The sequence below is a fragment of the Lygodium microphyllum genome, chromosome 5 (assembly GCF_053477565.2).
Source record: "Lygodium microphyllum isolate KBCC chromosome 5, Lygodium_microphyllum_v1.1.10, whole genome shotgun sequence".
NCBI classification, from domain to species: Eukaryota; Viridiplantae; Streptophyta; class Polypodiopsida; order Schizaeales; family Lygodiaceae; genus Lygodium; species Lygodium microphyllum.
The window spans coordinates 21,008,885-21,026,651 of record NC_141139.1 but is presented as its reverse complement, the minus strand read 5'-3'; the positions used below and the strand labels follow the sequence as shown (position 1 = coordinate 21,026,651).

General features: G+C 40.5%; 1 protein-coding gene across 3 annotated transcripts in view; it reads left to right on the top strand.

Moving 5' to 3' along the window:
* The first annotated feature begins 2,930 nt into the window (after window positions 1-2,930).
* Window positions 2,931-17,767, top strand: part of LOC148035583 (ubiquitin-like-specific protease ESD4) — a 76,428-nt gene continuing 61,591 nt past the window's right edge. For 2 of the 3 annotated variants that reach the window (XR_015690845.1, XM_087677541.1), the window contains exons 1-6: window positions 2,934-4,072; window positions 4,162-4,232; window positions 4,401-4,494; window positions 4,648-4,746; window positions 4,859-4,951; window positions 5,027-5,146. Coding sequence is in view for 2 of the 3 variants with exons in the window: in XM_087677541.1 (XP_087533667.1) it covers window positions 3,161-4,072; window positions 4,162-4,232; window positions 4,401-4,494; window positions 4,648-4,746; window positions 4,859-4,951; window positions 5,027-5,146 (1,389 nt within the window). In the remaining variant the exon portion in view is untranslated. Of the gene's footprint in view, window positions 4,073-4,161; window positions 4,233-4,400; window positions 4,495-4,647; window positions 4,747-4,858; window positions 4,952-5,026; window positions 5,147-17,767 lie in introns of all 3 variants that reach the window. The other variant, XM_087677543.1, reaches the window with a different exon arrangement.

Below are 17,767 nucleotides of genomic sequence, written 5' to 3'. Positions count from 1 at the left end.
ACACTTGGATGGCAACATTGGGACGCCATAAAGGGTATCATGAGGTACTTGAAAAGCATTGTAGATACGTGTATTTGCTATGGTGGCATGGATACTACCTACAGTCATGGGTTACACTAACTCCGACCATGGAAGTCATGTAGATAGTAGAAAGTTTGTCTCTGGATATATCTTCACTTTTGTTGGAGGTGTTGTTTCTTGGATGTGCAAGATGCAGAAATGCATGGCCTTGTTTACTAGAGAGGCACAATTATTTGTAGCTATCGAGGCTTGCAAGGAGGTTAGTCCTATGGCTAGGACATCTAGACAGACCTTGGCATTACTACTACTCCCACATTGCACTTGGATTCTATGAGTGCTATTCAGTTAGCCAAGAATCTAGTTTTCCATACAAAGACAAAGCACATTGAGATGCACTATCACTTCATTAGGGAGGTGGAAGAGAACAAGTTTGTTGAGCTCGATCTTGACTTATAAGAATCCTGCAAAACTACTCACTAAAATTCTATGTGCGGAATGTTTTACCTTCCTTAGGAAGATGATGGGTGTAGGATGAGATGACGTCTATTCCTCACCCTATTGTACTTTATGCACATTTGTACTTTGACACTTGTTCTTGTTCTTTCCTCATTAGAGGCACATTTGCTTTAGAGGTTGTTAGGGGTAAAGGCACCCGTGCCTATGCCGCCCTATCTTTACTTCACATATTGTGATTGCACACCTGTACATTGCAAGTGGTAGGCACCCATCACTATCACATTATTCTTTATTCTTTTAGTGACTATTGAATAAGGAAAGGCTAGTCACACATTATGACAGTTAGAGCTTCCACATACGGTGCCTCTCTCTCTTGCTCTTTGGCTCCGTCAGCCATAGCTCTTGCTTCTGCTTTTGTGTTGCCCTACCTTTCAGAATGATAAAACAATTTGATGATAAAATGAAGTTTCCATGTCTAATTGATTCCTCTTATTTGCAAAACCCTTATGATAAGAAGCACATATAGACACTTGCGGCTTGTCAAATAAAAGGAAAGGCAAGGCTCCATAATTTATTGAGATTGGGAAACGTTTGATGGGAAATGATTTTGGTGTTGTGTAGACTCCTTTGGATATTTAAAGTGCAGGTGACATGAAGAAAGAAAGAAAACTTCAAACAATGTTTCAATACATTACATCTATAATTTTGGAAGCAAGAAGTGATTCAACAACAAAATAACGACTAGGTTGTTGCTACAACATTCGATTAAAATTTGGCTCTTGAAAACCAAGATAAGATAAAACATGTAAAATGGTTGAAAATCTTGATTTGAAGCACATTTATCTAAATCGGAATAGTCTGTTTGACTTTAGCATGCAAATAAAAAAGCTAGATATGCATATTGGCCATTAACCACTCCACCTTCTCATTTAGGAAATGTGGAGTGGAGTGCAAATGCCTCACATTTGAAAGCAATATTTTGAGCAAGGTTTAGCTATGTATTGGTACGACACACACATGAGGTCTTCGATTACCATAATTAGCTAAAAGTTTATGTTGTACACAGTTTTGATTTACCTTGACAACATCATAGTAGCATATGTTTTGATGGTAAAGCTAATAAAAGTTACTCCTAATTCTTATTTAAAAAAAAACTTGTAGCATTTATTCTTAACCATATACTTTTGCCAAATTCATTTGCATGTGTCGTAGTTTTTTTAATGAACTAGACACTTTTTTGGCTATTGTAGTCTACTCCTACATTGCCACGAGCATTGTTTATTAGCAAATACTTTACAAACGAGTAACACATGGACATTGTGGAAGGGCTACCTTTATGGGTACCATCTTACTAGCATGGTTACCCTTCTTACCTTAATAGGATCACATGATTGTACACTTAAATAGTTCACAAAAATTTGTTGGGGGAAATATGTTCAAAGTATATATAACTTTCTCTCATGAAATATCTACAACATCTACATAAGGTATTGGTATCTATTGGGAGTTGTTCTTGTGAGATAGAAAATGAGAAAGGAGTATTAAAGCTGGTTTTTATTTTCATAAACCGGTTCTTATCAGCTAATTTGTACAACAAAATAAGGTTCTTGAATATACTACCCTTTTTGCTTCATTGTATTAAGAATAAAAAGTTGATACTTTTATGCAAAAATAATTATGTGGAGAGGTAGAATATTAATAATCCCATAAAAAAATGCAAAATTGTGGATGATGAGATGCGATGATCATGATTGTGGCCCAATAACCTTACGTGGATTGGTTTTTAAGTGACTTCCCATTGTGTCCTTGATGCAAATGCAAAATTGGCTTCAAGCAATTCTTGGAATTGTGGCGATCTGATATGGGTGATTTTAAGGGAAGCCAAAGTGTGTCAAATGCTGTGCTTGTGATAGCTACCACAATAAGGAAAAGGGCACGAGTTTGTGCACATGATAGTTGGTAATCATGATGACTGACACGAAAGTCAATGCCACAAATTAAGAAGGGCCATGTCTCCTTAAGGGAAGGCTGCATGATTTAGTGGAGGATGAAATCATATATTGTTGTCCAATCATAATTCATGGTTCAGCATCTATACTATTAGTTAAGGAAAGGTGGGGGGCGGGTGCCATGTGGCAGCCCCCCACCTCCCCCACAAAAAAAAAGAGAACGCGAGGGCAGGTGCCATGTGTCGAGTACCCCGCCCCCCCCCAAAAAGCGCCGGGGCGAGTCTAGGCGCGGAGCGCCTAGTGCTAGGTTATGGAAACATTGCTTAGTTTAGTGTGGATGCAAGCATATCTTGTTGTCAAATGATCATAAGACACGGTTCACCATGCTAGACGATTTCAAGCTTGTACGACAACTTGTCTTTTGGTTTCAGTCCTAGTGTGAACAGGTCCATATTTAGCGTGGTGTGTCCAACGAAACCTCCGAGTGGGGGGTTTCCCTCTTCTGGGTTCAAAAAAATTGTTGGTCCTTAAAAGTCAAATAAAAAAAGACCTACTGCGTATGCGCACCATAGCTTGGGTTTCTTTTAAGGAAAGTCCAACTGTTGCCCCTTCGCTTGCAGCTTGGATATACGTCTGGCTACTGTAACATTGCAGCTCTCTCAGGGCTCGGCAGACATGAGCTTTGATCATGGCCAGGCCTCATTTCCATTGTGAGCCGACGAACGGGAGACCCCATGGGCTGCTTTTTGAACGACTATGGGAAGCGCATGCGGACCATGGCTACTCAGAATTGCTCCTCTGAGAAGCACAAGAAGCAGTGCAATTGGATTCTTCCATCCCTCTTAGATCCTTTCGAACGCAAGAAGCGAACATTGAGCTTACCTTCGGTAGAGTTTGCCTTTCATGATCCTCCGCACAACGTCTATGAACGCAACGGGCGGCCGGCTCGTAGAACTCCAGGTGGAGGCTACCACCATAAAACTGCTAGGAGAATGAGCAGTCACCTTACATTGTTAATCGATGACGAAGACGACACGCGTTGGATTATACATAAAGCCTCACCAGCCCTGGCAACTAGTAGGATCACACCGGACAAGGCTGGCGTGACAAATCCGCAGCTGCATATTGTGCACAGCACAAGGTTTACCGATGATTCTTGCTTTCATAATGATGATCCACATCGGATCCCACAAATTGGTGCTAGTAATGACGGAACTTATCGGCTTGGGAATGTACAACATACAGAGATTACACCCCATGCCTCTGCTGAAAGTGGATACCTCACAGAATGGGAAAGGGCAAAGGAAGAGCTGTTGAAGTTCGAATTCAAGAACAAAATGGACAGAGAGGAGGCTCTGAGGGAGCGTGACCAGAAGAAGAAGTTGCTAGAAGAGTTAGATCCATCCAGTTTCCCAGTTGAAGCTGATGCTGAATGCAAAGACAAGGCTCTATTACAAATTACCTCCACCAAGCAGAAGCCGGTTTGGAAGGAGCTCAAAGACAAGGCTGATGAAGAACGCAATTCACTTCTTCAGACCCTTGGGGCAGAAACCACATTGTTAGCATCCAGGCTAGCTGCTCTCAAGTTAACTAGAGAAAAAACACTTTTTCCTTCCCGTATTTTGGAAGACAAAGAGAAATCTACAGTACGATAAGCATTACTGTCTCATGCCTAAATTATGGGTCAAGTTTTGCATCTTTGTCGCAAGTAATTGGTACTTTGTGGAATGTGCAGTCTGCTGCTTTTATACCATTGTCAGAGGAAGAAGAGGCAGAAGTGCAACATGCTTTGTATGGCCCAAATAAGTAAGTCCACAATCTGCTATTGAACTTTACCCTCTCGGGTATTGTATTCTTGTGTTTTTGAAAATGCTATTTCCCAGGCATATCCAGCAGGTTAAACAGTCAAGCAAGGACTTTGATTTTGGGAACAAGAAAGGTAAGTTTACGATAACTGTGGCTGGTTTTTAACAGGAATGAAATCTTGGTAAAACATGAAGGATCAAATATCGATATTACAAGGGGTGCCATGCAATGCTTGAGACCTGGTGCTTGGCTCAATGATGAAGTGAGTCATTTATGAAGACATCTGCCAGAAACTGCTTGGTCTTTTATGTACATCCAAGCACATTGGTTTATTGTTTTTTGAACATTGTTTAGCTTGTTCTTGCTCATCTAACAATATGCTTTTAGTTATAAAGTTATATTTTTGTTGTGTTAGGTAATCAATCTTTACTTGGAGCTTTTAAAAGAAAGAGAGAAAAGGGAGCCCAAAAACTTTTTGAACTGCCATTTTTTCAACACCTTTTTTTTCAACAAGGTGTGGAGATCTTCTTGCTAAATGGCTTTTAGAATTGAAGCTTTGTATTGAAAGAATTACTACTTCTAGTTTGCACACTCCAAATATTCACAAGGAGTGTCCATTTTGTCAGCTGTACAAAGATGCCCATGCTTATGACTATAAAGCAGTGAGAAGATGGACAACACAAAGAAAGCTTGGCTATAGTATACTCGAGTGTGACAAGGTCTTTTTCTTAAACTTGGTGGAAGTTTTCTATGTAGCTCTAGATCATTCTAATATTGGAGTGACGTTGGTGCAGATTTTTGTCCCCATCCATAAAGACATCCATTGGTGCTTGGCAGTTATTAATATACACGAAAAGAAGCTCCAATATTTGGATTCTTTGAAAGGGCGTGATGGAAATGTCTTGCAAATTCTTGTAAGTCTTTGTTTCACTTTAACCACTTCAAATTTCTTTTGTGAAATCGTATGGCCATATAGGAGCTTTTTGCTGAAAAATTCACATAGTAACATGAGTGCACTAGTTTGTACTAGGTGTTCAAATATTGTAAGCAAATTTGAACAAAGGCAAGTGCTCTTCCCAATTGGACTGTTTTTTGTTGATGCAAGCTTTGAACATATTCTTTAGGATTTGATTAATGTGTCTTGTGTGACCATCAATATTGGTGGGCAAATTAAAAAGCTGATAGATACTCTTTACCAAGGCTAGACAACTTTGGGATGTTTATGCTTGTTTAGTAAGAGTAAATCGGTAGACTGGTGTTCACCATTTGACAACTAACCAGATAGAATTGTGGCTGCCACTATCTTAGGTAATCTTTCTATAAAATTGAAAGAAATTATTTTCCACTAACACCCTAGAATTTGTAGGGGTTGGAGTACATATTTAGGCACTTAGTTGTATTGAATTAGCAATTTTAACATTTCACGACATGTACTTGGACGTCCTTACTAAGCTTGCCCAATAAGATTGTCTTTTAACTAAACAACTTCACATAAAATGAAGTATAAATATTACCAATTAATCTTGGATATGGATTCTCGATTGGTCCCAAAACTTGTGCTCGTCGTGGTATTTTTTAAACTTATATTGCAATTGGAAGAAATGTAGTGAGATTTTTTCAATCTCCTTTAAAATCCAATGCCTCTTGCTGTCATAAATGACTAGTAAGCCTTCAAACTATATACTTCTAAGTACACACACAAACCCCTCTCCATTATTCTAGGTCTTTAAAATCATTGTATTTGATCATGAATATCTTGAACAAAACTATTTATACAAAGTATTGCTAAATGCAAGGTAACTAGGTAGAATAGCTCATAGAAGCTCTTTAAACATAGTCTTCACCTATCCTATATAACTACACTATTTCCATCCTTCTCCCCTATAAAAGTTCCCTTGAACCAAGATCTTCCTTTTTCTGAGACTATTCAGACACGTCCTCCAAAGACAACAACAAGCCCCAAATTCAATTGCAACAAGTTGGCCTCTCGAAATCTCTGAAGGTTCCCGAATTTTAGTAGGGGCCAGTTAGGCACGGAGATCGAGATAGGCTGTCATTGCGTGCAGTGAGAGACAAAGAGAGTGAGAGAGAGTAGAGTAGAGAGTGAGCTCGTTTTCAGGTATAATGATGAGTGTGTATCTTTAGGTTTTTAGATAGATATATATGTGTAAGTACAAGTGCTAAGGGTGTGTTCACACCCGAGCACATTTAAAAGGCACGAGGCTTTTATTCCCAACAATCTCCCACCTAAAGGCAATGTGTCTTAAGAGGAGAAAAGAATCAGCTAAGTCTAGGTATGTACAAAGCTGAAATACATATATCTATCTAACTCCCATCATCTGTTTGGCAATGAGCAAACTGCTCTGCTAGAAGACCCTTTGTGAGAAGGTCTGCAGGGTTATCATCTGTATGTACTTTGACAAGCTCAATGCTCTTGCTATCAAGTACATCTCTAATGAAGTGGTACTTCACTTGTATGTGCTTTGTCTTTGCATGAAAGACAGGATTCCGTGCTAGCATGATAGCACTCTGACTATCACAATGGAGAATAGGTAACTCTGTGATGCCAAGCTTTCCCACTATACGTGAAAGCCATAAAGCCTCCTTGCATCCCTTAGTGGTAGCCACATACTTTGCCTCTGTAGTAGACAATACAACATATTTTTGTAGCTTGGAGATCCAAGAGATTGCTCCTCCTGTGAAAGTAAACACATACCCAGAAGTGGACTTCCTGCAGTTTGCATAACTAGCATAGTTTGCATCTGTAAAGCCAACAATAGATGCCTTTTGCTTTCCAAAGCAGATGCACAACTCCTTTGTGCCTTTGATGTATCTCATAATACCTTTCATTGCATCCCAATGCTTCTTGCCAAGGGTTGCCATGTATCTGCTAACCACCCCCATTGCAAAGGCAATGTCAGGACGTGTAGCAACCATAGCATACATCAAACTGTCAACAGCTGAAGCATATGGTATCTTGGCTATTTCAGCCTTCTTATCATCAGATGTAGGGCTGTTCTCTGCACTAAGTTTCATATATGGAGGTAATAGAACCCCGATTGTTTTCCCCCTCTCCATATTGAAATGCTGCAAAACTTTGAAGATATACTCCTGCTGAGATAGATAGAGTAAGCCTTTTGATCTATCTCTGAGTATTTGCTTGCCAAGAATGTGATTTGCATCACCAAGATCCTTCATGTCAAAGCTGCCATGAAGACTTTGCTTCAATGAATCCAAGGCATGAGTATCCTTGCCAACAATCAATATGTCATCAACATACAAAACCAAGATAATCAAGCTACCATCTGCTGCCTTCTTGGTGTACAAGTAGTGATCTACTTGACTTCTATGAAAGCCTTGGGACTGCATGAATGTATCAAACTTATGATACCATTCTCTTGGTGCTTGTTTCAGCCCATACAAACTCCTTTTGAGTTTACATATAATTTTTTCTTTCCCTTGTTCAACAAACCCTTTAAGCTGCTGCATATATATGTTTTCATGCAGATCACCATGTAAAATGCAGTCTTTACATCCATCTGTATGAGCTCCATATCCTCAACTGCAACCAAGCCCAAAATGGTTCTCAATGTAGTCATCTTACTACAGGAGAGAAAATCTCATCAATGTCAATTCCATGCTCCTGCTTGTACCCCTTTGCAACCAATCTTACTTTGTACTTTGGTGAGGAACTAGAAGTGATCTTCATCTTGTAAACCCATTTGCATGGAGGGGTTTTCTGCCCTTTAGGCAACTGCATCAAGTTCTAAGTGCCATTTTTTTCAAGAGATTCCATCTCTGACAGCATGGCTTTATACCATTTCTTACTGTCTTGTTTGTCCATTGCTTCCTTCACCACAATCTTACTTTGTACTTTGGTGAGGAACTAGAAGTGATCTTCATCTTGTAAACCCATTTGCATGGAGGGGTTTTCTGCCCTTTAGGCAACTGCATCAAGTTCTAAGTGCCATTTTTTTCAAGAGATTCCATCTCTGACAGCATGGCTTTATACCATTTCTTACTGTCTTGTTTGTCCATTGCTTCCTTCACCACAATCTGTCAACATGACATAATCAACCACATTAATTGCACCAGGAACAAACCTGTCAAGTTGTCTAGTAGCCCTAGATGATTTCCTAACCCAATGGTCATTTTTTGCTGGCTGTTCCTGCAAATTTCCATTTTCAGCATGCTGTCCCGGCATTTCACCCTGCAAATCAGCATTAACAGTTTGTTGTCCTGGCTGTTCCTGCACATGTAATGGCTCATTTTCATGGGCAATAGCTGGCTGATCATTTCCAGCTTCATTTCCTGCATTTACAGGTTCATTTACAGCAGGTATTTGCTGCTGTACAGTGGGCACATTTTGCTATCCAAAAGGTATTTCTTCTCGGAATACAACCCTACGGACCTCCTTAGTCTTTTCGAACTGTTTGTGCATGCGATCTTCTCGAAAGATAACGTCATTGCTGCGTACTACTTTCTTTTCTCAGGATCCCACAATCTATACCCCATTTCACCCTCGTCACCATATCCTAGGAAAATGCATTTACAAGACTTTGGCTCAAGTTTGCTGCGTTTTTCTTTATGAATGTGCACAAAAGCCTTGCAGCCAAACACTTTCAAATGAGCATATGAAGGTGGCTTGCCCGACCACACTTCTTGGGGAACTCCCCTTCCCAAAGACCTGTTTGGTGACCCATTAATCAAGTGCACGACTGTCATAACTGCATCTGCCCAAAAACCATGGGGTAATGCAACATGAGACAGCATTGCACGGACCTTATCCTATATGGTCCGATTCATACGCTTTGCAACTCCATTTTGGGGCGGATTATGAGGGGCAGTGAGCTTCCTCTTTATCCCTTTGTTGTCACAAAATGCCTGAAAGGCCTTGGACACATATTTCCCACCACTGTCAGAGCGAAGACACTTAAGTGTGTTATCTGTCTGATTTTCAGCCAATGCCAATAATTTTTTAAACTTATTAAGCACTTCATCCTTGCTACGAATGGGGTAAACCCATACCTTTCGTGTAGCATCATCGACAAGGTGACAAAATATTTCTTTCTCCCTAAAGATAATCCTGGCATTTGACATACATCCGAATGTACTAACTCTAGAGGAGAAGATTTCAAAGAAAGAGACTTTTTGTGAGATGTCTGTGCATGTTTGCCATAAATACAATGATCACAATGCTCAAAATCAGCATAACGAAGACAAGGTAAGTAACCCAAACGAGAAAGCATTTTCATTCTTGTTTGACTCATGTGTCCCAACCGGCCATGCCACAAAGAAACGCTTGGCTGCTCGGTCACGGCAACAACATGGTCACGCACACTAGATACATGAAGTGGATACAAAGTATCACTCTTGCAACCTCTGGCAATCACTCTTAATCCCTTACAGATCTTCCATTTTCCATCACCAAAGGTGGTATGAAAACTATCATCATCTAGTTGCCCTGTGCTAATTAAGCTCTTCTTGAGCTGAGGTACATGTCGTACATTCTGAAGTGTAAAGACAGAGCCATGATGAAACTGTAATTGCACACTACCAATACCTGCAATCTCACATGTATAGTTGTCCCCAAGATGGACAACACCATGTCGACCCCCTGTATAGGTGGAGAACCACTCACGATGAGGGGTGACATGAAAGGAAGCACCTGAATCGAGAATCCAGGTATGCATGCCATCATCTGTATCTGCAAGTAAAGCATGTGTATCAAAGTGTGAAGAGACAAAGAGTACGTCACTCCCACTGTCACTGTCATGAGTGACTACATTCACCTCTTCAAATTTTATATTGCTCTTCTTAGGCCGACTGTCCTTTTTCTCTTCCTTGCTATCATCTGTCTTTTTGCCTTTTCCTTTCTCTTTTTTCCATTTGTAGCAGCCACGTTTAAAGTGACCCTTCTTGCCACAATGATGACATTCAACATCTTTGCCACGTGATTTACTGCGTCCCTTGCCATCATATTTTTCCTTTTGTTGTGATATGCCCCTAGTATGCAAAGCATTGGAAGACTTATTGGATGCATTGTTCTGCTGATTCATCTCTTCCATAAGTAGAGCACTCTCTACATCAGCATACAAAAGGATTACATTAGAATTGTTCATAGTAGTCCTGAATGTATTCCAACTCTCTGGTAGAGTGCAAAGCAAGAAAGTAGTTTTAAATTCCTCATCAATCATGAACTTCAAGGCAACTAGCTAGCTGAAAATGGAGTTAAACTCACTCAAGTGAGTAGACATTGTTGTACCCTCTTTCATACCCAAATCCATAAGCTTTTTCAGCCAATACACTTTGCTTGCAACACTCTTTTGTGCATACTGTTCTATCGTCCTGATCCATGTCCGCGGGCTTTGCCCCTTTGGTTTTGATCGGCTTTGCATGCTTCTTTTGTAACAGGATATTGTAGCACTGCTTTTGCCAAACTGCAAAATTACGTGCGCCTTCAAGCTTCTTTATGTGCATCAGATTTCTGCTGTCATTGCTGCCAGCCATGATTTTCAGCCCAAATGTGACCAAAAAACCAGCAAATGCAGGCCTAAATTGTCACCCAAGCGACCAAGGTACAAACAAGTACCCCAATCAGCAATAAATGACCACGTAGAAGCACAGATTTCAGATCTGTAATTAAATTTTCAGAAGCACCAAACCATGTGCTACAGCATTATCCAATTGATTACAGCTGTTCCAAGGGCATATGCATCACATTACATGAGAAATCCCAAAATTTCAGCGGCAATTTCTGTTATACATGTACCCACGGGCATTAAATTTGACACGAACGGTCCAAAGGCCCAAAATTTTGTGCTCAAAGCATCAAACACACATCTGCATTTTCTCTGTCATGCATAGAACATACCAAATTTGCCAAAATAGGGAAATTTCAGCAAAACCCCCAAATTTTACCAAGTGTTGATGTCCAAATTGCATGGAATTCAACCTGCATGTACATAAAATGACTAAATGTTGCACAAATTTTGCCCAAACTGCAAAAGCTCCAAATTGCACGGGGTCCAATGTGCATTAATGCTGAGAAATTGGGTAAATTTCAGCCCAATTTGCGCATGTACATTAAAAGCCTAAATACCGGGGACAAAAAGTCACAAATTCCTGCAATTTTTGAGACAAATTTGTTTGTCTTGCATCACATTCTCCAAATTTGGGAAAAGCCCCAAATTTTCTGGCCAAAATATGCACAAATCTGAATTTTGTGCTTATACGCGCGAACCTTGGTTAGAAGGGAGAGGACTTTTCCATTTTTTTTTTTGAAAAAAGGGATAGATGACGGGTCCGTTGACTCGTCAGTTGAGCGTCGTGAGCCCCGTTGCTAGTTCCGTCCGTGCTGGTTGCGCTCGTTAGTGCCTATTGGTCTTGCCCCGCTGGAGATGCCCGGTCTGTTGTAGTCGCCGTCAGCAGGTCGTCTTTGAGCTCATAAATTTACTTTAACCCCAGTTGACGTGGACCGGTCTGTCCTGGTCCACGTCAACTGCAGTTGCTTGCTGTAGTTGATTGCTGCTTCCGCTACCCACTGCTTGCATGTCATGTCGCAGCTCGTCTCACTGGAGTCGCTCGTCAGCGGTGACTGATAACACGATGCCTGCAGCTCATGCCTGTGATTCTCCTTGCAGTTGACGTGGACCGAGGTAAGACCAATAGGCACTTTAGGGGGGTGGGAAACGTTGGATATTTCAGCCACCCCCTTTTCCAACTATGCACTCCTCCCACAGCTCCCCTTGGATTCCCTCCAATTGGTAGCCTTGTTTGATTGTTTGACCCCTCTTTGATTATTTGATCCCCCTTGGATTCCATCCAACTGCAGCCTTGTTTGACAGTTTGACCCCTCTTTGATTGTTTAACTCTTCTCTCATCTACAAAAGGTGCTTCTCTCCTCCATGCTTCCACACTAATTTAGCAAGCATTTGCCATTCTCATCTCCTTCTCTTGGATCTTGAATCTTGGTAGTGATTTGTGATTCGTTAAGCTCTAGCCTCTCACTCTCTCTTCTTTCTTGCACCTTGTTAAGGCTCAAGGCAAGGTTCAAGCCTCTCCCATCCCCTTTCTCTCACTCTTGCTCTTTCAACTTTATTCCAACCCTCTTCCTCTCTTTCAACTTTCAGGAGTCAAGATTCAAGCATCTCTTTCCCTCTCTCTCATACTCTCTCTCGGGCCTCTTTATTCGACATCTATATCATGACTCGCGAGAAGCACAAGGCCTTCAATTTGCATGCCATTCATGTTGTGCAAGTATTGCGGGAAGTGCTATATAAGTGGGGTGACCCGACTTCTCCAATATCTTTCCAAGATGGGGAGATAAGTTGCTCCATGCGAGGTAATTCCTCAAAACATTGCGGACAAGATTCTCGCTAAGATGAGAGGGGATTCACAAGAGGATGAAGTGGTGTATTGGCACCAACTCCTATGTCTACAAATGAGAAAGCATTGAATGTGGGCATATCTTCAACCAATGTGGGAGAGGCCTTCACCATTGGTGGTGGGGGCTCCACATTTACATCTGGCTATGACAGAAGACAGTGTGAAGGCTCATGCGACATTGAAGAGGCAATTCTCTCTCTCTTAAGCTTCTAGTCATGTGTGTGGATTACTTGCTTTTCTTAGAGAAAGGCAACGACTTGCGGATGTTGAAATTGCACGCATAGTGATTGAGTGTAATCTTGCATTTAATGTTCTAAAGCAAAAGCTATGGAAGAAGATGGTAGAAGCCATTGCCAATGTGGGTTCATGTGAAGGATGGACTGGTGCCACATGCAATGACATGAGGACGAAAAAGATTGATGAAGAGGAGAGGATTGACAGAGCCCTTGTTTCCATTTGAGTTGCTTGGATAAAATATGGTTGTTCCATTCTCACCAATGGATGAAGTGGTTGTAAGATACGAGGTATCATCAATACACTTGTCTCATGTCCACTAGGTACTTACTTTTTGCGTGCCATAGACATTGGTAAGAGGGCGAGGAAAATGATGGGTGCATTCATCTACTGTTACATTCGGCAAGCTATCATTGAGGTATACATTGTTTATAATTTTATTCATAGCTATCGATCTTCCTATTCTCTCTAATAACTATCTTGATTTTCTCTTTTCGCTAAACCTCTCTCTCTCTCTCTTGATTCTTGAATCTTTTGAGGCGCCCAACTCTCTCTCTCTCTCTCTCTCTCTCTAACTTCCAAGTATTGTTACTTGTAATTTATGGTTGTAGGTGGGCCTCTCAAATGTGGTGCAAGTTGTTACCGACAATATATCAAATCGTCGGCGCATGGGCTATTTGCTTGAGGTCGAGTTTTTCATGATTATGTGGACTCCATGTGCAAATCTTTGTTTGGACTTGCTCGTGGAAAACATCAGGAAGCTCAAGTGTCACAACTCTATAGAAACAGAATTTGTATCCTTTTTTATTAATTTGTCTATATAATGATTTATTAAATTTATTTCCTTTGTACTAATTAGATATAAAGAAAAGTGCATTGGAGCTGGCCATTGATGAGTGGTCATAGGTTATGTTGGACCCACGCGGTGGGTTAAAGAAAAGATAGTTCACACTTCCATCTATATGGCCCGATTGGGCGCCTGTGACTAAAACTCATGCATATCAGGGTTAGATTCGCACACAAAAAGGATTGATGCCTTGAAGTGTGGGCTAGATCCACCAGAACAGACAGTTACAATCAACAAGATGGCATGATCATGAAATGCTTGTATAATGTGCATGTGTGGGCTGAAAGCTTGAAATGCACATTTCTTTGCATAGGAAAGTCACATGAAGATTCGGATACCATTTTTGCGATGTACATGGAAAAAGCTTTCATATGACACCCATATTGGGGGGGTCCCTAAATTTTAGGAGATCCCTAAATTTTAGGAGACTCGAATTAGCCTAAAGATGCTAGTTCTAAAAAATAGGGATGTCATTCTAAAAATAGTAAGTTCTGTACTCTGACTGTGCTTACTAAATTTGGTTGTTTCTATTCTTGACAGTATTCAACCCAAAAAGGAAGGCCATAGAGAAGGGACAAGTGTCAAGACACTTGTCACACAAGTTTCCAAGTGTCCCACCACTTGTCACATCTCATGACATGTGGCTGGACACTTGTCTTGTGCTACTCCACTAGCTCTTCCCTCTCCTATAAATAAGAGCTCGTTTTTCTTCATTCGGCATCATTTTTCTTTGCTGTAAACTCATGTACAACACCCACAGATAGCCAAAAACTGGCCCCATCCATCCCCATCATCATCCCCCACTTCTCCATTATCAAATTCCTCCATATTCCCTCTTCTATCACTGCTGTTTTACAGGACAGCAAGCCTGTAAATTCATTACAGCACCTCCTTTTCAAGCTCTTTCTTCCATTTTAGCAACAAGAAGCAAGCCCTATCCATGTAGTACTGTTCAACGATGGAGAAGGCTGATTTTCTCTTTTTCTCTCTCATACTGTAAAGAAATCAGTTCTTATCATTGCATAATAGATAATGCATGTGTGTTTGTACATCTTTGCATGATCTTGTGAGAGTGAGAATTACTTCTTCTCACTCTCAGGTTGATTGTAAGTGAGCTCTTCCCTAAGGGACTTGGGTTGAGCAGAAATACATTCCTTCGGGGGGGGGGAGGGTTGCCCATCTTCAACCCTCAATCTTGTCTCCATTACTTTTACATTTTCATGGCTGTAATTTTGTGAGTAATTTTCATTTTCAGCTTTAAGTGTTCATTCTCTTTTATATTAAATCTCGAAAATAAGTGAATATCATAATTGTTAAGCATACTACGTTGTTCGGGGTGTTTACATCAAGTGGGTGAAGAGGTGGTCCATAAAGCTACATTAGTTGTCATCTTCTTTATGGTAAAGGTAAAGGTGCTCGTGATGTATCGCAAGTATAGCACACTCAAGTTGAAGAGCCTTCTTAAACTCGGTTTGCTTACATGTGATTGTTGCTCGAGCGTCTTTATGAGGTGTGGTCTGCCTTGTGCGAGACAATGGTGTCCACTTTATGAAATGAGTGGAATGGACATGAGAGAGAAGAGGCTAAAGCCATGCAACGCTTATGTCTCAATGAGAGAGTTTTGGCAGAAAGTCCATACCATTGTCATTGTCACGATTTCCTTTTATAGAGTGTTATGTATGAGTGATTGTGAGGGGTCCGTTATGGGCCTTCTCGTTCACTTTTTTAGAGTAGCATTGGTGGAGGCACGTGCTTGCATAGTGATCACAAAGGCATAGCGTGCACATGTTCTAGAGATAGTAGAGAGGAGATGGGCATGGATGCATAAGTCCATCCATGGTTTTGCAGCATTGGTACATTCGGTCTATAAGTCATTGGCTTTCATGGACGATAGAGAGCTCCATTTAGACTAGGTTGCTCATTTGACTCGTGTGGTCCTTGTGGATGACCACAATGTAGTGTTGGAGGAGCTAGGATGTTATGTGTATCAGAGATGTTATGTGGCTTTTGTTTCTCCCACTTGTTGGAGGAGAGTTACTCGTGAAGCCTCTATTTTGGTGGCAAAACTTTGAATATGCGCTAGAGACCCTTTAGCCCTTAGCTATGAGAGTCCTTGCTCAAGATTGCTCTTTAGGTGCATGTGAGAGAAGTTGGAGTGTCTATTCTCTCATTCATAGGAAGATTCGCAATTGGCTTAGCACACGATAGTTAGAGCAGCTAGTCTATTTCAGTACTAACTTATGCACGATGAGGGCTGCGATGAGCATAGATAGTCCAAAGCAAGTAAACACTTAACGCTAGAATTTAAAATTTGTTATTTTTAACTTTAAAGTTTGTACTTTATAATTTAGATTTTAGCATTTACAATCTTATGTGCATTGTGTAGGCGAATGTTGATACATCAAGTTGATGGGTGTCACCCTTCTGAATGTATATCAGGAGGTGGATGAGGAGGAGATGATCTTTGTAGAGCTCTACAAAGAGCTTATAACAGCAAATACTCGTGACACTCGTTATTGTGCTCGTGAGCGAGGAGTTCGAGTAGGTGGTAGCATGGGCATGGTCATTCAGGTCCCTCTGATATCAAGGAGGGGTGGTTCGAGTGGCTTGCAGACATATGTAAGGCGAGGCTCTAGCAGCTCCCATCTCGTGTCTCTTGATGACATTCCCACTTGCCTACATAGCTAGTGCCTAGGAAGCCATCGTTTGATGATGATGGTAATCTCATCAATGAGAATGAGTATGAGAGTGTCTCATTATTCGATAACGAGGAGTCATCTTTAGACTCTCTTGATGAGCACTTAGATGGTTGCGATGATAATGATGATAGTGATGTCTCATCATAGATTCATTTATCTATTTTTTTGGTATCTATTATCATTGTATCCACATGCCACTATGATCCATTATCCATGTATGTGCTAGACTCTAATTGTATCGCATGTTGCGTGCAGGACATGTGACCACAAGGGCCACCCCTATGTATTCATCTTATTTTGTAGTGAAATGGCTGTTTTCACTTTAAACACATATTCTATCATTTAATAGTTTATGGTTTTAAAAAATCAAGTTTTTTTTTTGGGTACTAATATCTTACTATACCTTATAAAATCACAAGGTATCATTTAGTATCGTATTCTATCATATTGTACCGTATCGTATCTTTTGTACTTGACAACTATGGGTCTTGCCAAGTGGTAGTCTTCCAATTGAATTTTTCAGCATTTTTATTAATTTTTGAAATTAATAATTTTAAAGATTAATATCAACACTTTGCTACTCCTATAAGATTCAAAGTGCCTTTTCATAATTAAATTGGCGAGGGCATTTTGACTCTCAAGTGGTCTTATGCATTGATTGGTCCTTGAATTGGCATTAATAAATTGATTAATGTCTAGTTTCTAATGTCACCATTGATATTTATTAACCAGTTAAATGCCCTAGGCCAAAATTGACAGTAGGCATCTACTAGTACTTGACCAATATAGCTTATTATAGCTTTTGTCTTTGACACCCATTGCAAACTTAGCGTCCTTGGCTCGTCATTGTGACTTATGTGACTTGCACAAGTGTCTTACCGTTCCTTGGAGAAGAGACAAGGTGCCTTCATTAAAAGCTATGACTATCTTTATGCGGTGTGCTATAGAGTCTACTTCACATTAGATCACATGCTTGAAAGGTCTTCCAAGCTAGACTTTCTTCCTTGTCGCTTCTCAATTTGGAAGCACATAGAAAATAATGGGTATGCTTTCAATTTCTATAGTTAGGAGAATTTTGTATATTCCTAGGAGGGAATATGGTGATCCTTTGTATGGTTTAATAGAGTTACATTTGTCGAAACAAGATTGGGTTGATTGATCTTAGTCCATACGTCATAACTCAGGATGTTGTATCAATGATGAGCTCTCGCTTGGCAGTTACTAGTGCACCTCACATGTGTACATTTGATTAGCGCGTAAGCCAAATGCTAAGCAAAGCATTAAGAATTCATGTCCATGTGATAGAGCTCCCCCTTGAAATCCTTCAAGCAAAAGAGATTGCGTTGGGATTTCGATAAGGCATCATA